The 21,165-nt window shown below is 46.4% G+C and overlaps 1 protein-coding gene across 9 annotated transcripts in view; it reads right to left on the reverse strand.

Moving 5' to 3' along the window:
* The window catches only part of NEO1 (neogenin 1), a 165,739-nt gene that overhangs the window by 38,239 nt on the left and 106,335 nt on the right, over positions 1 to 21,165 (reverse strand). For 6 of the 9 annotated variants that reach the window (XM_053988460.1, XM_053988459.1, XM_053988466.1 and 3 more), the window contains exons 7-8: positions 21,012 to 21,132; positions 3,337 to 3,556 (exon numbers count right to left, since the gene is read on the reverse strand). In XM_053988460.1, coding sequence (XP_053844435.1) covers positions 3,337 to 3,556; positions 21,012 to 21,132 — 341 coding nt within the window. The remainder of the gene's footprint in view (positions 1 to 3,336; positions 3,557 to 21,011; positions 21,133 to 21,165) is intronic. The other 3 variants (XM_053988462.1, XM_053988464.1, XM_053988461.1) reach the window with 1 other exon arrangement.

Raw genomic sequence — 21,165 nt, forward strand, 5'->3', positions numbered from 1 at the left:
GCAGCCCCTCTGGGCTGCCAGGCTCCCCATGGGACAGGGGTGGGCAGGGACAGGCCAGCCTCAGCCCCACTGACACCTGCTAAAGCATTTGTGACACAGGAACTCTAGCACAACCATCCCAGTCTCCCCTTCCTCCCTTCCAGCCACCCTGCTTCAGTTTCTATCAGGGAAATAGGATCCCAAATCCCCCATTTTTAATTTTGTTTTTTACATCCACCGGTGTGGTTGATTTAGCAGAACCTGGCTGAAAACATTCTGAAATCCCTTTTGGTTTCTGCACTATTGAACTGTATCTATAGAGGGGAACAATGCAGTCTCTGTAACTAAATACCTATTTACATCCATTTTCTAGAATGTTCCCCTTCATAGGCTCAGCTAAAATGGCACTGCATAAACAGCTTCATTTATTGCAGCTTTTTATTAATTTTCATTGCTAATTTTTCCACTTTGAGCACAACATTTTCTTGAAAACACGTCTCCAAGTGGAGCTTCCTTTAAGACATGCTGTAGCTAAAAGGATGGGATCTGAGAGCCCAGTCTAAGTGCCACTGGATTCACAGCTGTGAGGTAACATCCAGCTCCCATTAACATGCAAAATATAGCATTTTCTGTCTCAAGTGCCAGTGCACTCTCTGATTTGATCTAAGAAAAAATGGAAATCAGCAAACCCAGGTTATTATTTAAAATTAGAAAAAAATAAATGTATTTTACTGTAAAGACAACATTTACCAAAAATAAATAGACACGTCACAGTACTGCAAATTTTCAGTGATAAACAGGGATGTGGCCTCACAACAGCTTGGTAAAAATAGGGAGATATTAATCTAATTAAGTGCTGAGTGAATCCTTCCTTTATGGCTGTTCCTGGGGAGCCTGGAGCACCTTTTCCAACGTGCTCAGGTTGGGATAACAGGCACAAGCAGATGGGCCCCAGGAATAACTGCAGTACCCTGCAGATCCTTACGGCTGTTCCATGATTCCACTCTAATCCCCAGTTAAGGACCTTTGGAAGCTCCAGTTCAGGTTCACAGGAACTCTCAAGCATCCACAGGAAGAGCCTTCAGTGCAAGCCCAGGAGTTTGGCTGGAAATGGCAAGGTTAAAGTTGCACTTCCATCTAAAAAAGCATCTCTGGGGAGCTGTTAGGGGGTGGGTATTGTGTGTGCCAGCCGTGCCAGCTGCGGGGCCTGGCAGGGAGCTCCACAGGCATTCTGAGTGTGATTACACACAATTAACTCCATTTGCTGTGTCTGAAGCACACCACAGTTAATTGTGAATTCAGCAGTGTTTCAACATCCCACATGTGTAATTTACTACCTCAGACCAGCAATGTGCCGTTTTTATTCTTTTAATGTGCCATTATTTCTTTTTTTTTTTTTGTCCATATCTTAAAGTCTGGGGTTCTTCTGCCTGACTGCTTGTCTAAAGTTCCCCAGAATTAAACCTTCCTGCAGCACTTTTGAATTTTCACACCCTTTCCAGGGGAACTGCCTTGAATGTGAAGTAAATAAATACCTGGGGATGAAATAACCTTTTGCAGCTCTGTGAGACAGTAACTTCCATCTGATCAGATTCCCCCAGGTCCCCAGGGGGTGTGACAGAAAAGCTCTGGGACACCCCTTCATTCCCACCTCCCTGCCCCCAGGGGAGCCTCTCCAGTGTCACCAGGCCAAGGTGGGACAAGCCATGGCTGGTGACACTGTGCAGGCCCTGAAGCAGAAATGTCCCCTCCATTGCTACCTCCTCACTTTGCAATGCTCCTCTTGGAATCACAGAACAGGCTGGGTTGGAACAGAAGTGAAAAGTGATCCAGTGCCACCCCCTGCCATGGGCAGGGACACCTTCCACTGTCCCAGGGTACCCCAAGCCCCAATGCCCAGCCTGGTCTTGGGCACTGCCAGGGATCCAGGGGCAGCCACAGCTGCTCTGGACACCCTGTGCCAGGGCCTCACCGCCCTCACAGGGAACAATTTCCCCCCAATATCCCATCTGTCCCTGCCCTCTGGCAGTGGGAAGCCATTCCCTGTGTGCTGTCCCTCCATCCCTTATCCCCAGTTCCTCTCCAGCTCTCCTGGAGCCCCTTCAGGCCCTGGAAGGGGCTCTGAGCTCTCCCTGGAGCCTTCTCTTCTCCAGATGAGCTCTCCCAGCCTGGCTCCAGAGCAGAGGGGCTCCACCCTCACAGCATCTCCATGGCCTCCTCTGGACTCTCTCCAGCAGCTCCACGTCCTCTCTGTGCTGGGTACCCAGGGCTGAGGCAGCTCTGCAGGTGGGGTCTCACCTGAGGGGCAGAGTGGCAGATTCCCCCTCAAAGAAGTCCAAGGGGCAGAGGTGAGGAGGCACTGCCCTGTTCCTGGGTCTCCCCTCCCTGAACGCTGAAGGAAGCTGAGCCAGCAGAGAACAAGGCAGTTGGAACCTCAGACCCTCAGAGGATTTGGGTGTTCCTGCACACTTCCCACTGCCCCAGGGTGCTCCAAGCCACACCCAGCCTGGCCTGGAGCACCTGGAATATCACCAAATGAAGGGAGTAACAGAAAAACAACATTTGTGAGGCAAATAAAATTGCCTCAGTTAATTGCCATGAGCCTGAAGAAGATGTCTATCCACAGGATTAAGGAAGAGCAGGAATTGCCCTCTGGAGTGTTTCTGTTCCAAATGACTTTGCATCTCACACTCTCATCAATAAAGTGAACAGACAATTTTCCCTTGGGTAATAAATCTGATAAGCCAATCTGCAATTAATTAAGCATTGCTCCAAATGAATGTTCACTTCAGCTTCCTCAAACTTATCACAATTTGCAACTGTAATTCTGAGCAGTATATCCCATCAGGAAGGAGAAGGGGACTGGTATCATCCACTGGGATAACACATCACAAGTGAGGATCGTGAGGCATTCCCTGGATTTCTGTTTACAGTGATTCTGAGGAGGGAACTGGCATTAGCACTGACCACAGGGCTTAGCCAACACCCACCACACAGCTGGCCCTGAATGAGGGGGGATTTGCAGGGGTTTGGAGCCTGATGTGCCTTTTGCTCCCAGCATGGCTTTCAGGGGATGTTCCTGTGCTCCCTCAGGAGCTGTGACACTCCTGCTGCTCTGTCCCCAACAGGCTGCTGGAGACAGGTGGTAGCTGGAAGATTTGCAGCCAATCCAACCATGCTCAAGCACTGCCTGTGCAGCTCCTCCAGGAGTGTGAAACTCCTCCAGGAATGTGAAACTCCTTCACTAGTGTGCAACTCCTCCCTCCAGGAGGGGCTGGAAGGAGGGAGGGGAACACAACCCCTCCACCTCAGAGTGTACCAGCAAAGGCCAGGAGAGCCCCTGCTCCAGGTGTTTACCTGTTGATGCCCTCCTTGGTGTAGAAGATGGAGTAGGTGAGGTTGTCTCCCTGCGGGTCCGAGGCCGGCGGCCGCCACGTGAGCCGGATGAAGCGAGTGGACACGAGGGTGGCCACGACGTCCCGCGGGGCGGAGGGCAGGGGTCCCGCTGTCGCTGGTGCTAGATGGTCATTAGTGGCACTGGTCAGTGAAGTGGGAGGTAATGTTGGGATGGCAACATCTTGGCATGTGCAAACATTGGGGAATATGAAGGGCAAACATCACCACGGTTTAAAAAAAAAAGAGAACAGAAGAAAAAAAAACGTAAAAGAAATAAACAAAACCACGATGGGAAACAGAAGAAAATGAACACACAAAAAAGGCCATTAAACTGAAGGCTGACATGCAGGCAGAGGTAACTACTGACCACTAATGGGGAGTACAGGACACGGCACTGTCAGGCAAGCAGACCAAATCTCCACTGTAATGGAAGTGGCAGGGGAGGGAAGGGTGGAACTGGGGTAAAATAGACCTCAGGAGAGGACACCAGCAGCAAACCACAGTGTCATTGCTTTGGGACCACGTGTGTGACAGCTAAACCCCAACCTCTGTTAATTACTCAAATGCACACCCATACCCCACTTCCTACTGTAGCTCATTAACACGTACAATTCATTTAAATGATTCTCAATTATAACAAAATGACAGATGAATACCCAGAATTCCTTTCAGTGCATACTCATCCAGCCAAACCCTGCAGCCCTGACCTGGCTGGGGTCTGCTACTGCCCAAGGCACTGGAATTACAGCCCTTTTCCCACTGTTTTCCTGCCATCTTCCTCTGTCCCACAACACCCATTTCATCATTTTACAGTGACTCTAACAAGCATAAATAACTGTTGCTCTGGATCATACCCACACTCTCCAAACTTTTAGCCTCAGTCATGTCTTCCTATGTTGCTACTCCAAGGCAGGATAAATCCAGGGATTATTGCATTAAAAGGTTGGTGATTTAACAGCACAAGCTGAACCATAGGAAGAGCCACTCTCTCTCCAAATCCTATTAAAGCAATCCAGGCAGTAAATGTAACAGTGAGATTCTGAGCAGCTGGACCCCAATTACCACCGAGTATTCCAAGCAGCACAATTAGTAACAAACCCCCAAAGCTCAGGATACATGGAATTTTTCTGCATTCTGAACTATTTACCAAGCTTAAGCCACCTGATGACGTTTTCCACATGGGAATCCATGCTGCCAAATACATTTATTTTTTCATTAATTATGGAAATTAACTAAAACTGCTTTGCTTTTCCCCAGAAAGAAATTCAGGACTGGAAGAGCTTGTTGAGCTGCAACGTCTCCACCAGAACATGTGGATTTGTGTTCTGATACACAATGAGAAAACCTCCCAAAAAACCTGACTAAAGAAGAAAATGTTGTCTGAATGACCAAACCTTCAGGGAAAAACACTGAGGAATCTTCCATCAGCAACAACCTGATTTTAAATTGTCAAAGCCCCTTGCCAACCCAACCATCAGCTTGGGAGGTCCTCAACTGGCAGAACTCTCATTTTTCCTGTTCTGTTTCTTGGGCAGATCCTGAACGAGAGCTAAGAAGAACCATGGGTTTTATCAGATTTGTACAGTGTAACACCAGTCCATGGGCAGAACTGGGAGACAGATCCCAGAGCCAGGAACATTTTGGTATTCCAAATACAGATCAAGAGAGACATGTACTCCAGGGTATCTCCTTAATTATCCCTTCCACACTCTAATAGCTAAAGATCCCAATTAAGTGCTCTCCAGCAGCCCCTCCTGATCAATACACGACACCGTTAATTTCACATTCATTGCAAAATCTATTTTTATCTAACCCCCCCTTTTTTTATGTCCCATCATTGGATTTCTTGCAGGAATGCACCACTTTCAGCTCTTCTGGCCTCAGCCAGGGCACCATTCCCCCAGGGAGTCCCTTGCTGTTGCAGATCACCCAGGAGAGCCCTGAATGGGGCCAGGGGATCTTCCCAAACCGTCTCCCTGCTCCTGAATGACATTCCAGTGCTGATCCAGTATCACACCAGGCTTCTCCTGTGTTTAAATCCCAGCCCCTGTCACCAGCTCCCCTGGACTGGAGACCTTCTCACTGCACCTGACCAACTCCTTCCTCAGTGTTCCCACTGAGGAACAAGGGATGGAACTGCCTGGTGCCCATTGCTTTCAGCACTTTTCCCACTGTCCTGCTTGATTTCCAGCTCACTCCAAATTCCAAACACTCATACTTGGGTTTCTCTTACCTGTCTTGGCAATACTGTCAGGTGATCTGCTTCAAATTACATGGTTTTGATGCAAAATCCACCCCTTACCTACTGTTAAAATTTGTTCAGTTGAGTTAAAGTGGAATATTTTAAAATTCATCTGCTTGATCTAAACCCCATCCCCACACACTTGTGTGGTTTTCTTCCCATATCATGAAATGGATGCATCTTTTGTGAAGTGATGTGCACACAGAGCTGAGGGGTCTGGGAGAGCTGCCAGGATTTCCCAGACAACAGACACCCAGTTCTATCCCTGGGCAAGGCTCAGAGCAGGAACGTTCCTTCCCACAGCGTTACCGGAGAACAGTCACAGACAACAAAACCCTAATGATACCTGAAAAATCAGCTGAGGCCCAGAGTGAACAGCAAGGACCTGAAACCCTCCAGGTGAGGTGAGCAGGGCCAGGCCCAGAACTCCCCAAACACTTCTGGGGCTGCCAGGAGCTGGGGGAGGTACCCAAAGATTAAGGGATTTCCTTCCTTTTTTCCCTGTGTTTCCTACAAATGCCTCAAGTGCTGTTACAGAGGCTTCATCCCCAGCTGGGTGAGCAGAGCATGGCACTCAGAGCTGTGTTAATGAGCAATTACACCCAAATTAGCTCTAACACCAACCAGGGAATGGCTTTGCCCCTTCCAGCTTTCAGCACTATGGAAGAAGCAGCTCAATTATCTCCTTTCTAACATCTCCATCACTTCTTAAACAGTAACTCCAACTCTGGACTGCTCTCTGCAGTTATTCCTACACAGCTTTCATGAATCTCGTTTTTTAAAAGCACATTCATCAAGTGACTTGTGCTTTGCACCATAATTTATCTCCTACTGTGGAGTAACTGGAACCAGAGGGATGCTGGAACTCCTACACAGCTCCAGGCAGCAGAGTTCCACCCCTGCATCCTGGCCACTGCAGGGCAAACAGCAAATCCCAGCAACTTCAGAAGCAGAATTTTTAAACTTTGTCCTAGAAGTTATTTTCCCTATGGAAATGGTTTTCCCCACATCCTACAGCATTCCAAGACCCAGCAATCTGTGTTTGTGCTGCTCAGGTGTGACACCAACAGTGCCAGCCGAGGCAGCCCTACAGGAATCTCAGGGATGCAGGGTGAGGGGACATTCCAGCTGCTGATCCTCAAGCTGCCCTTCCCAGGGCTCCTTCTGAGCAGACATCAAATACTACAACTATTTTATCAAAATACTTTGTGAGGTGTGCAAATGCCCACAAGGATTTGGACTCGAATCAATCAGTAACAAGGTCTGAGTTGCCCCAGCACTGGGCTGGTGACACCCAAGAGGTGAAGGTGTCCGTGGGGTGGGTGCACTGGTGTGATCCCACCTTTTCATCTTGTAGGAAAACCATGGGATAACAGAGAGGGAGCACGCCCAGAGAGCTGCTCCAGGGCCACCATGAGATCTTTTCCAAACAACCCAGCCACACCTGAAAACCACTCACTGAACCCTCTGGTTGTTATGAAATCACTGCAAATACTTTCCGCCCCTCCGGTTCAGATTTCCCTTTTCCTGCCTTCCCCCATTGGCATTTCCAGGCTTCCTCCTGTTTGGCAACAACATTCCAGTGATACCATCAGCTCCAGCACAAAGTGGGGGGACAGGAATGTTATCTGCTCCAGCCTTATCTAAACCACTGGGGACACTCCAATCCCCTGGGTGCCCAGCTGGCAGTGCCACCACCTGCCTCCAAGGCTGTGGAAATGCAGGGATTCAGACCCACAGACACCTGAAGAGCTGGTTTAAGGTCATATTTGGGCTCTTTTGGACATATCCAAGTGTTTGCAAGTCCTCATTACAGCACCTGCCCGAGGAGAATGCTGGGATTCCAGAGCAGGAGAGGCACCAGGGGCTGATCCAGGTGTTCCTGGAGCCCAGTGCCTGCATCCCATGCAGCTCTGGAGCAGCTCTCACCCTAAACACCCAACAGGGAGCTGAGTGCATCCCCCAGGCCAGGGCCAGCCCAGACACATGGAAATCCAAGACTCCCTGAGTGCAGTCAGGGGGTGAGGAGCAGGAATGGGCTGGGAAGGTCAATGAACCCTCTGGGGGGGCGGGGGGGATGGATCCAGCATGAGAAAGACCTTCCCAATGGAATCACTCATGGGGACAACAAGGAACAGGGGCACCAGTTAATACATAGAGAAGGAGAAGAGAAAGTCCTCTTTGGAAGGACGTCAGGGTGGATTTTAGAGATTTGAAACAGATTTGAAACATGCTTTTAGCAACAAAGATCTGCTACAACTAAAAATAGCGAATAACTATTTTGCCAACAAACCTTTTGGAAAAAAAAATTACCTAGGACATTCAGATCTCAACACCTCTAATATTTTAACTGTATTCCCTAAGAAAGAAATTCCTAAGAGGCACCAAATGTTTAATTTTGACTTGAGGTATTCCTATAAAACTGTGTACTCAATAAATAATATTTCTCTATTTAACTGGTTCCAGAAAGGTAATAAATAAAGACTTTCAAAGTTTCTTTTACCTACTGCACTGTTCTAAATTTGAACTTTGTTTCATGGTGTACCCATGGAAGGGTTCAGCTCAGACCAGGATTAAGCAGCTGTGATGCTGCAAAGAGCCACAGTCAAATCCCACTGATTTTGTTATGCTCATCGTATTTAAAAATAACAGTAGAACTTGGCTGCAGTGCAATAATAAGCATGAAATAAGAAAATTAGTAAGTTCACACTACACACTACCCTTCAAAATTTTGCTTTCTCTATTTTTTGTCTATGTTTTTACTTGTATCCAATTGTTGTCCTTGTTCAAATGCTTAAACCACAAATTTCCAACAGAAGGGATCACCTTGTTATTGCCAGCTGCTCCCTGAGTGATACCACACTCAAATAAAGCCTCGTTACCTGGCCCAAGTAACTTCTTTCAGCCAAACAGCCAAAGTGCTGAAGCTGGTCTCACCAGATCAGCTGTAACAATGGAATTAACTTCTTCCTTTGGAAAAACTCATTTAAAGAAATCTCTGGGACTCCCTCCACAAACTGATGCTTTTGTGCAAAGCTGGAACAGAGACCGAACAGATGTGGAAAGAAGAGGGTGGAAAGTAATTTCTGCATTATAGAATGAACAGAAATGTCCTGAATCTCCTGGATTTCCAAAGACAGCCACCATCACCCCCTGGTGTAAGTCACAGATCCACATCTCCTTAACAGAAAACACTCTCCAATTTAGGATTTTGTAGACTTAATTATTCTTCATTAACTAATTTAAACTGCAGAACTTTATGGACTTAAATCGATTTTGGAAATTTGGAGAGGTGTGGAATTTGGAATTTGTGACTTGGAAATGTGTCAGAAAGACAAACACGACAGCGCTGGAACCAACACCTCGAGGGAAGCGCAGCTGGACACGGAGCCACTGAGCAGGGCATCCCTTTGGGATTTACACCTGCAGGAACCACGGGAACCATGGAGCAAACGGGCCCACACAAGCATTTCCCTGGATCATCTCACTCAGGGGAGAGGTCTGAGGGCAAGAACTCAACTCAACACTTGGAATAAATTTTGTCCCTCACACACTTAAAAACCCAAATTCAACCCCCACGCTGAGGAATAGACCCTCCCCTACCAATATCCCTCATTTTCCTCATAAATGAAATAGAGATGTTTCCTTGTTTATTCCTCTATGCCAACACGTTTAGCTCAGAGCAGGCAAAATGCCTTATTTTAAATTTTTAATTGCCTTAGATTAATTTACATCACCACTGGGAGAGAGAGCTGTTATTTACTCTTCACTCAATGTACAAATTGAGTGCAAAAATCTCCCCAAAAATCCAGAATAAGCAAGTGTTTAACTGCCACTCAATGATTCTGATTTTTAGGCATTTATTTGTTTCTGTTTCGCATTGTGAACGGGCACTGCTGGGTGCTCAATAAACTGAGATATATAAAAATAGTGATAAACACATTCTGACTGGGAGCCTGTGTTTGAAAGGAAGTCATAAAACCCCTCCTGATAACGAGCCCTCCTCCCATTCCCGTTTCACCATGAAATGCTTTGGTGTAGAGGAAACAATTTGATTTTTTCCTGTCTCATAAAACAACCCTTAAAAAGGCGTGACAGCCCTGCTGACGCATTCCAGGGAAACGGAGCAGGAACCCCCTGGTTCCAACCACATCCCCGAGCTCCAGGGGAGGATGGAAAGGGAAAAAAAGCCCTGCAGGGATTTCAGTCATGAGACTCAGGTTATTAAAAAAAGGGAAATAAGCCAAACACACCTCACCTGTCCCCAAGGAGTTTAAAACTGCTGTGAAACACATTTTGTCATTGGAAAGAAATTCAAACCGTAACACATATTGTAAAATGATGGGTATGGCCTTCAAATTCAGTAGTGAATATTCAATTATTTAAAGAATTAAATATTTTTTTTAACAATTACTCCTTAAGAAAAAGAATCAAAAACCCAAAACAAAACCCACATACAGAACCCGAGGCAGAAAAACTGCCTGGAAGTGCCCCCAAAGAACCCTGGCCAGGGTTTCCTCTTACTGTGAATATTCATTAGTTGAACTCCTCTGAAGAATTAAAATCTCTTGAGAGCAGCAGAGCCTGCAAGAGTGTTCTGCAATCGGACTTTAATAATAGCAGCAGAGCTGTGACTTTATTCTCAAATAACGGAGCTCTGTTCTAGCACAGCCCTCGAGGAGCAGTGACAAATAAAACCCTGTGTCCTGTGCAAAGGATTCAGCTCTGCACAGCCACTGGCACACCTGGAGAGTTCAAGATGCCTCTGAAGTTCCCCTGGGCCCTGCCAACAGCTCCTCTGGTGCTCTTGGGCCCTTCCCTTCCCTTCCCTTCCGCAATCGACAGGGATGCTCAGCTGGCACTCTCAGGGGAAAGGGGTCACACAGTGCTGGGAGCTCTGGGAGTGCTGCAATAATCCCCAATAATCCAAAAAATAACAATAATCCCAAATAATCCCAATAATTCCCCATAATTCTGCAGCCAGGCAGTGCAGGAATCACTGCTGCGCTGGCAGAGCAGGACCAGCACACCCCTGGCAGTGCCAAGGCCAGGCTGGACGGGGCTGGGAGTACCCTGGGATGGTGGAAGGTGTCCCTGCCATGGCAGGGGTGCACGGGATGGGCTTTAAGGTCCCTGCAGCCCAAACCACCCTGGGATTCCATGACCATGCCTCGACTATTTCAGGATGTATTTTCAAAGGAACACCACAGTAAGAGCCTGAAACAAAATAAAGGAACCCAGCAAACACAAATCCTGCTGCTGCTCACAGATCACTGATAACCCTGACTTTCATCTGCAATATTTCCTTTAAGGGACTGCCATGCTCCTCCAAGTACCTCTGCACAAGATCCTTGTCCCTGTCTGGGACACCTGCAGGTATAAGGGCTGTAGTGTTACCCTACATGGCTGCTGCTCTCCAAAAAACACCTTGGAAGTGGGACATCTTTTCCTCCTGTTTGGGAGCTGCTGCCACTTGGAACAACTCGGCAGCACCAACTCTGCCAAACTGGAGCTACTGCAGATGAGGCTGAACAAGCTGCTTGTAGTCAAAATTGTCCTTATTTCTCCAAGCTCTTTAAAAAACTTATTTAAACTAATTATTAATGGCTTATTTAACTATTTGTTTCTTACACATATCTACCACCCTCTCTTTTCCTTCTATTTAGGTTTATACCTATACAATTAATACTTTTTAAGAGAGAGAAGATCTCCTCAAATCCCCCCTTTCCTCTTTTAGTCTATAAGAACCTACAGAGCAGCACTGTTAGGTGTAGTACCAGTATTTTATTAATTTTCACTGGATTTCTCTGCTAAAGGCCACAGTTCCTTGCTGCCCACCTCACACTCAGCCATTTTTGTAGAACTAGGGGAATATCAGGGTATTTGGAAATCTTATAAACTCTTAATTAAGATGTCTTCTCTTTCTATTTTTAAACTTGTATTGTTCACTTGTTCCCTCATATTTCTAATTCTAACAGAAAAAGGGAAGCCTGTGAGTATTTTTAGAATACAACTGCTTTTCCCAGCACAGAGGCTTGAGAATTTGGGGTGCACTTTCCAGCACACAAGAATTGAAGGTTATTCCCCCAAAGTACATGACTGGGTTTATAGCAAGAGGTGCAACATTTAAATGTGGATCTGCTGTGGTCACTGACCACTGTTAAAAATGCCCAAGAAAAAGGTTTTGAAAGCAGTTTATAAATGTAAATTGGTGCTGAAGAAGGGCCAAGGTGGAATGTCCATCCCCAGTCAGCTGTGACCTGGATCCAGGCAGGACTTTTCTCCCTCTTTCTTTTCCTTCAACACCTCCAGTGCTGATGTGTGACCAGGAAAACCACACAGAATCCATCTGTCCTTTAAAGACTCTGGATCCACAATTATGAGTTTCTTTTTGGGGAGAAGAGAGATGATAGGAGAGGGGAAACAACCAGGGAAAGAAGAATCCCCCGCTCCAGGTTGTTCTGTCCCAGTGAGAACAGTGACATCTTACAGCTGGCTTCAATACTGAAATACACATTATTAAAAATTACATTTCTCTGTTGGATTTATGGCATTTCCTTAGGGAATAAACCCCATGAGCAGGTTATCCTGTCAATAAGTACCAGGGGCTTCTCCCAGCTCCAGATTTTCATCAGCATGAGTCCTCTTAACCACTCAGCCCAAGTGAAAGCCAATCCTGTCCCTTCTCTCCAAATGGCATTCAGCTGTCTCTGCTATTCCTGTATAATTTAGCAACTCTGAAATATAAGCAACCAATTAAGACCAACCCCATGTGTTTGTTCTCCCCGCTGGTGCGAGACTGACAAAATCTGATCTTTTCCTTTCCAACATGAGCCTGGGATCAATTACAAATTAAGGGTGTTTCTGTCAATCTTCAGAGCCCTGGATATGAGGAATAAAGGCAGAGGAAATGCCTTTGATAGTCATGATGGATATCAAGCTACAGCTAATCCTGCCCTTCCACTCATTCAGAGATGGAAAAAGCAAAGCCACTAAAAACAACAGCCCTCGTGATCCACTCCTGATTATTTGTATTTTCCCCTCTAAGCAGGAGCCAGAGCCAGGCAGAGAAGCCATTGCCACTGCTTTGTTCCCAGGAAAAAGCACTCCTGACATGACATCACCCAGCCAAGCTGCCAGGAATATAGAAAATATGAGGATAAACATGATTGTGTATTTCAGTGCTGTTGAGGGAGGTGTATTTGGTGTTAATAATCAGCCTTTCTGGTGGCCAAGAGACTTTTCTGGGACTGAGAAACTCCCTCAGGAATCCAGGATTAGCCAGAAGTGATAAAATGGACTCAGAGCCTTCCACACACATTCTACCTCACTGCACTTCTGCAGTGGGACAATAAATATGGAATAATACAGGTGGAGGACAGCAAACTTGTATTAAAGTGTGCTGTGTATTTCTCATAAAACACTGAAGCCCTTGCTCTGCCTCCACTGAGCATTCCTTACCTATCACTCCTTTTCTAACATGACATGGAATTTCTTCAAGTTCCTTCTAGTCATCAAGTCTCCTGGTGAAAACCAAAATCCAAGGTGCCAGCATTCCCAAGCACAAGCAGCATCCCCACAACCCTTTATTTTTGGGCCCAGACTGAAGTCAGGACACCCAACCCCATAAGAATTCCATCAGGAGGTTCCCACTTCTTTGCCAAGCCAACTGTAAATACAGCCATAAAACAAGAAATGAAAACTAATAAGCACAATATAAATGCTGTTCTGCCTCCCTGCGATTCACGGCGCGCTGGCAAACATTAATCTACTCCTAATTTAATCTAAATTAGAGCAATTTATTCAAAGCCTGTGCCAGCTTTAAACATGAATAGGCTACTGAGAACTGCTTAGCTCCCGTTTCATCAAGTTAAACGTTCAAGAAGTTTGGGATCTAGGGTGGTTTAATCAGTTCTGCTTCTCAATAAGACTATATATTAGCAGGGCTTATAAAGAGGGAATAAATAAAGATCATTTATTAAACAGGAACTGAGTTGAGAAATGAAACTGACTGAATTCAAACAGCTCCCAGGCCATTTTGAACAGACATGCAGCCATGAGAAACACAAATGCTGCCTTTCCCTGAGGAATAATAGCTAAGTAATGTAAATTAAAATCAAAATTAAACCCAAAACCCCCACTCTTTCAGCACTAAAGAGGAGCACACACTGCTGTGTTTACAGAAAATTAGCACTGGAGTGTACACAACCGGTACAAAACATTCTCTGAGTTTGGCTTTGGCTGTGACTGAAGTCAGTTTGTGATTTCAGATGCTGTTTATGTTCCTGAAGCACAGCTCTCCAAATGAGGCTTCCAAGCTGTTCCTGCACCATCCATCTGATGCTGGGTGGATGCTGGAGGGCTGGGATGAAGGCAGGGACTTCAGGAATGCTCTCGGCTCTGTGGAGCCCCAGCACTGCCAGGAGTTCTTAAATGTTCCCCATGTGCAGCTTGGAATTTGACATTTGCTGCTTTTAAAGCTTTTTGGGGACAAACTTTACTCCTGTGAGTGGAAACCCTCAGGGATATGTGGATATAAAATAGACAGAAGCAGGGAGGAAGCTCCCCTGCTACTCCTGGCTCTGATGATGCTCAACCCACCGGATTTTCCATTCTCTGACTTTCAGGTCTTCCCAGACCAGAGGTTCTTCCCCATGTCCCCAGTGCAGCAGAGCCAGGTGCCCTCAGCCCAGACCTGCTCTCCAAGAACCATGGGCTGCTTTGAGCTGCTTGAACATCAGTTCCACCCCAGGTCCATTGCCATCTCCCACTCCCCCAAAATCCACACTTCATTCCTTTGAGTGCTTTTTCCTCTTGACAGAAAATGTGAATTTTGGTCTGCAAGGCTTTGCAGCCTCTCTGCTCAATTTTCATCTGTTTCTTCCCTGGTGGATGCTGAGACTCCTGAAAGCCACTCCTGGAAACCACAGGCACGTCTTCCCATTTTCCTTCATTAAGACATGCAAAATCGGACAAGGCAGAAAGAACATGAGAACGTTTCTGTCTGAGAGAAGAAACAGGAGACCCTGCAGAGGAACACCCAGAGTCCTCCTTTACTGTTCTTTGAATAAGAACAACATGCTTTTATCTTGTTCTGGCATTTCATTCACAACACACCCTGCAGATTTTTCAAGTACTTCTGTAGTCTCCAAGAACTCCTCAGAATTCCATGGACTGAGAATGATTTCATTCACAATATGTGACTAAAAAATACTCTAAAACATCACCTCTATGAGAGAGAGAGCCTGAGAAGGTACATTTGATATTTATGAAATCATCCAGAATAGGTCCTGAAGTGACCTGAGAGGAGTCTGCCTCAGGGCTTGAACCAGGCAAGGCCCTATTTATGGGATTTTTTACACATGGCAAATACCCAAATGTGGAACTGAGTTTTTCAAAGCAGAGCACAGTTGGCCTGTTAGTGCCAACTTTCACATTTCTTTCAGTAGGAGCCAAAACTTGTCAGCAAGAACTTCTATTTTCCTCCTAAAACAGCATAATGAAGCTTACAGTTATGGAAAACACAGAGTATTTCATCTATCCTGAGTGAAATAAGGCTTTTGACATTGCCTTTAAAATCCAGCTATAGCTGGGAATCTTTTTAGTCAAGTCAGGGGAGCTGAAATGGCCTCTGTGTGAGGAATGGGAATCTCCAAGTCAGCCTGAAGTGACTTCAAACAGTCCAGTACCATCTGCAGTGCAGAAATGACAGATTTTCAGCACAATCTTAACTGAAATGTGCTGGCTTTGGGAAACTTGGATGAGAAACCTGATGTTCTCTATCTTTGTGGGGCTCAGAGAAGCCCCCAGCCCACCCAGCTCCTTTCAGTGCTCCAAGCCTGCACACAGCTCACGGCCAAACCCTGGCAGAGAGGTACCAACACTAAATGGAATTGTTTATGCAGCAACAGGCCTGGACAAAACTCAATTGCTTTAAAAAAGCACCCATTTAGGGCAATAAATGATGTCTTTAAAACTCCCTCCAAATTAGGATCCATGGAATGCGACTCAGCAGAGGAACTGAGATCATGCAGTGGTGTCAGACTTCAGTCCAACATCGTTTGTGATGTCAGACTGCCATCAACACCAGCACTTTTGCTTCTCCCAAGGAGAGCAGCAGGAAACACATCCCATGGAATTGTCAGATTTGGCCATTCCATGCAGAGCACCAACACCAAGAGGGTCCATCCCCACCCCTGCCTCACAGTGTGTCAGGACCACAGGTCTGGGGGCTCACCTGAACCCCAGCTGGAGCAGGGTCACCTTCAGCCAGGCTGCTCAGAGCCTTGTCCAGGTGTGCCTCGAGGATCTCCGGAGAGCAGAGATTTCCAGACCTCCCTGGGAAACCTTTGGGACTGCAGCTCCCTCCCTGTGAAGCTGCTTTCTCTGGTCAAATTCCTTTGCTTGCAGCTTTTCCCTGTCCCCACCACCTGTCCTGTGTGTCCCCATCCCTGCCTGAGCAGTAACAGGGGGTCCAGGATGAATCAAACTCAGCATATCCAGGATATCACATGCTCCCAATTTCCACACTTCTCCAAACATCCCATCATCCAGTCTGGATTTCCCCAGTTTAGCTTCAGGGATACCCTCGGAGACAGCACCAAAGGCCTGGCTAAAGGCAAAGCAACCAAAATCTGCTTCTCTCCTCTCAACCACAGGCCCAACCATTTTACGTCAGAAGGCCACAGTTTGCCTTTGGCAAATCCATGCTGATGTTCCCAACCATCATCCCTCTCATGTACCCATAACATGGCCTCCGGGGGGATTTGCTCCATAACCTTCCCTGAAAAGGTTCCAGCTCCAGCTGAGCTTTGTCTTTCCTACATCCCTACACTTCCAGGCAATTTTCTGCCTTTGATTCCAGATTCCCTGGGCTTTTATTGGAGTCCAGTTGGCAGCTCCTTCTTTATCCCTCCTGGTCTCCTGGACACACACTCTCAACCCCTGCCCTGGAGCAGACCATTGCTGTGCTTTGGTCCTTCAGGATCAAATGGTTTGCCTCTTGTTAACACACTCTCCTATGGAAACCTACAAAAATATCCCAAACAAGCCAAAGCCTCTTGTCTGGAAGCTGAAGGCTGGAATTCTCAGCTCCACTTGCCAGCCAGACACAGGCAATGAATTCCAGCCTACTCTGGAAACTCTGTGTCCTGCTTGTTACATTGGAGCTGCCACCCAGCACCCCCACATGGCTCAAACCCCACACGAGCACCAGGGCTGTGGTAAAAAGCTCCATGTCCTCCCTGCCCTGCAGGACCCAGTCTCCAGCAGACACACACTGCTGTCCTTCCATCCACTGATCCCTGTGCCATTGCTCCTGGCTGCCTCATCACCTCTCCAAAGAGGAAACATTGGAGTCAGCCTTCCAGGGTGACCCAATTCCCTGCCCCTCCTCCCTGAAGGACCTGCACCCATCCCGTGGAGCCATCCCCAGATGTCTCTGTGATCCCAAAGCCTTACAGCTCTACAACTACACACAGATTTCTAATTCCTCCTCCCTGCTTCCCACGCTGGGAACAATTAATCACATGCAGGATGCCCTTGCTTGGACAGAGACCTTTTTTCATGAAAAAACTGAGCTTAAAGGAACAGATAGTTCCATTACAAACAATCCTGACACGGCTCCTACAGCACGGTATCCAACTCAATTCACTCGGAGATCTCACTCCTGTACAATTCACAACACAAAAAGTGAATAAACCCAATTTTGTAGTATAAAAGTACAAGAGCCCCACAAAGCACCCCCCTTCAGTTGTGAAGGTGACACAGTGCATCTGAAAGGATGGTTTGAAATTGTTCTCCCATAACACAGCATATTTGTTTACAGTCCAGGGCCGTGCTTTCCACAGTGTTCAGGCATCACTCCTGTTTTTCCCTGGTGCCTGAGTACTCGTCAATGCCTTTCACACAGGGTGACAGGGAACCATCTGCCTCCCTCCTCCTACTTGTTGCCACCTGTTCTTTTCCCAGTCCCCACATGGCAGCGTGAGCAGGGCCAGATTCTCTGGACAAGGCCGGGTTACAGCACCAAGAAACTCCAAATGCCTCCGTTACCCCGAGGGTCTCACCCACCACACACAAAATGCTGTAAAAGTGATGACAAGGAATGGCTCTGCTGTAATTAAGTGTATCTGCTCCATAACTGGGACATCCAGGGGCTGAGCAATGAGGGTTGGAAGTAAAGCTAGCTGGGTTTGTGTAAAAAAGGGGGAGGAGAGATTTGAGGTTGCTGAGAAAGGCATTCCCAAAGCACGATGGAGATTCTGGGATAGGCAGGAGACCTCCATGGGGGCATCTGCAGGACATCAAACCACTCATCTCTTCATCAAGGAGGCAAAGAGAGAAGCTTTGAGACTCAAAAGTCCAAGTGCAGGGCAACGAGATCATTGAAGAACTTCCTTCTTTTAGGGAGAATTCCCAAATTCTTCCTGAAAGGCAGAGCAGGCAGCAGAGCCACTCCAATGAAATTCTGAAAGGCACTGAGTGCCCAGGGCCAATATCTGAGAAACAGGGACACAGCTTCAAATCCCAAAGTGGTTGGAAAGCACATGAGAGGCTTTTCAAGTCCCTTGCAGAATTCTACACCTCATGTTCAGTACAGGGATTTAACTCAGACCATTGACCCAAATCTTCCTCCCTCTTCTATCCTTCCAACCTTCTCAATTACAAACACTTGTCCTAAAAGTCTCAGCTCTCAATACCATGATTCTTTCATATACTCCTTAAAAAGCAAGGGCTGTGGATTCTATATGGCCAATCCCTTCTAGATGCAAACTTTTCTAAATTTATTCACAGAGTTACCAAAGTTTAGAGGAAAAGCCACTCAAGAAACCTTTCAATTCTGTGTTTTAGCATTTTCCAGAAATAAATTTCCTGTGTACTAAAAGGTACCCAGAACTCACCCCAAACACCAAAAATCCCAGCCTAAAATGTTATGTCTGATGGATGATTTTATCAAGCTCATTGTAGGAGACAGAGTCACAGACAGGTTTCTGTGGGGCTGTGCAGAAGGTGAATCACCAAATTCCAGCTCTCTCCAAATCAGAAATCTGTCCAAACACAGACAGCCTCCCTTTGTAGCAGATGAATGTTTTCCCCTCACTGCATTTCAAACTTACACTGCCTTCCAGGAGCACAAAGTACAGATGTGGGACGTCACTTGGATGAGAGCACTCACATGGCCTCCCTGAGAAACTCCCCAGGGCTTCCACTTTCTCATTTGCATTTAGCTCATTCAAGATCAATTTGATAAGCAAAAGGGCTAATGAGAAACGGTTTGTAAATAGCCAGATGTTTGCCAATTCCAGCAGGAAGGAGAAAACAGAACAGCACGGGAAGGGAAGTGCTGCTAACAGGGAAGAACTTTGATGAACACTTAATCAACATTTTTCTCACTGAAGTTACTTTTCAAATTGGTAAAGTTGGCATTTCTCAGCAGCAGCTATGAAATAATTAAAAAAAAAAAAACTTTTCTGAATTAATGATTGAAATGCTCAGAATAGTTTTTGCTCAAATTAGGGGTTTGAATTTTCATACCAAGCCAGCTGCCACTACTGCATGTGGTACCTTCTCCCTCTTTCCCAGAACAGTTTCCTTCTCCACTGCTCAGGACTGAGAGAAGGTATTTTAAACCCCAATATCCATATTTCCTCCAGCTGTGATTGAGTTTTCACATATCACACACATTCCTCATGGCACTGCCCGTCACAGCCCCCCTGCACAGCACAGCTCCACTCAGATGCGTTCCATGGGGGTGTGCCACTGCTGGAGAACAGCATCTCAAGGGCCCCAGAGTTCCAGGGACACGGTCTTGGGTGTGTCTCTGCACCCACAGTGAGACTCCACCACTGCAGCCCAATTCCTCTGGCAGCATGCAAAAGAGAAAGGACATTATGAGCAAAGTCCTTGAGGACGGCAGGACAAGGTGCCGGAGCAGAAAGGAGAAACCGCTGGACAAACAGCAGGGGAGGGAAAGGAAGAGGAGTGAGACCACAGGAACTCCAATAACAACAGTGAGAGTCATTTATAAACCACTACTGGGAGCTGGGTGCAAGCACAGGCTTGGGCAGGGCTCCCAAAGCCAAGGCCATTCATTATTCAGAGTTTTAAACGTGGAGAATGTGGAATAATGCTTCCGCTGGAAGGGGCTGCAAACCACTCAGGTGATTAATGCACAGAGCAGACATTAAATTACTTTTAATAATTTTTCTGGCAATCTGATGACAGCAGGGCAGTGCTGGATGCAGACTTCTGACACTGCTCCAAGGCTGGAATCCCATGGCTCCATGGCATTAAAGCTCCTGACCCCAGGAGAGGGCACCCTGCATTCCCCAAGTCATTGTGGGGAGTACCTGTGGCTCTTCAGCCAGCAGTGAAACACACCCAGATCCAAAGACGAATTCAGAGGAAGTAGCAAGTGCACAGCAACTCTACAAAACAACTGGAAAATAAACAGGAAATCTCTCCTTATGGCTCATTCCTAAGTTTACTCTCTGCACACTGGACACCAAACCCAGGGACAGCAGATTCACACCTGCTCAAGGTGTGAAGTTCCATCAAACCTCCAGCCATGGCTAAGACTGTTTCTCCTAAATCCTCTCCATCCAAATAAAAAAGAAATTAGAATTTAAAACAATCCCCCTCCAAAAAGACAACACAAAGCCCCCCTGGGTATAGTTTTAGTATTTTCTTGTCTGACTTGCCACCCTTTATCCTCTGTGGGTTTCTTCCCTGGGCTCTTAGAAATTATTTTTCAGAACTCTGTGACCTGAAAAAGCAAAACAACCTGATGCCTTAGAGATGATACTTGCAGTACCTCAATTTTGGGGTCTTTTATCATAACACCAATTGTTCTGCTTTGCAGGGCACTGTATGGGGAGCAATGGCAGGAGTTCCACTGATTGGAGCACAGAGACAAATATTTACTTTAAACTGCAGCTGTAAACCACCAGATGTGCAGCTACAGTTTGCAGGAATGACAAAGTTGACTATTTTTACACTAATAGCAGAAAAAAGCTCCTGACACCTAAATGACTTTGATATAAAATATTTGGGGTGATTTGGGGTGTGCTCCATAGGTGCTTCTTTTCCAGGTTTGTGATTTTAGTGACTGTTTTCATTTTGGCTATTCTGCCATTGCTTGTAAACCTCAGCATGCAACATTTCTGACCATGTTTTATTATTGCACCAAATATTATTCAAAATACAGGATGGACCCTGTAGATTTCTTTCAATTCTCCTCACTAAGTGTACAGAAAACAGCACTGGATCACCCACAGGATTTTTAAAAAATCACCCTGCTCTAGCTGAGTTATTGACAGAACCCACCATGTGGAAAGGTCCCTTGGAATGGTCCCTCCCCACTTTGGCTCTCTGCTGTCACAGTTTATCTTACCAAGGTCAAGTATTATCAGCTGGGCTCCAGCCTGTGCATTTCCCACATCGTTTTCTGCAATGCACTGATAGAATCCTTCATCAGACTTCACCAGCCCCAAAACTTGCAGGTTATGTTCTTTCTGAGGAGCAAAGGGAGAAAACATAACACTTAG

The sequence above is a fragment of the Vidua macroura genome, chromosome 12 (assembly GCF_024509145.1).
Source record: "Vidua macroura isolate BioBank_ID:100142 chromosome 12, ASM2450914v1, whole genome shotgun sequence".
NCBI classification, from domain to species: Eukaryota; Metazoa; Chordata; class Aves; order Passeriformes; family Viduidae; genus Vidua; species Vidua macroura.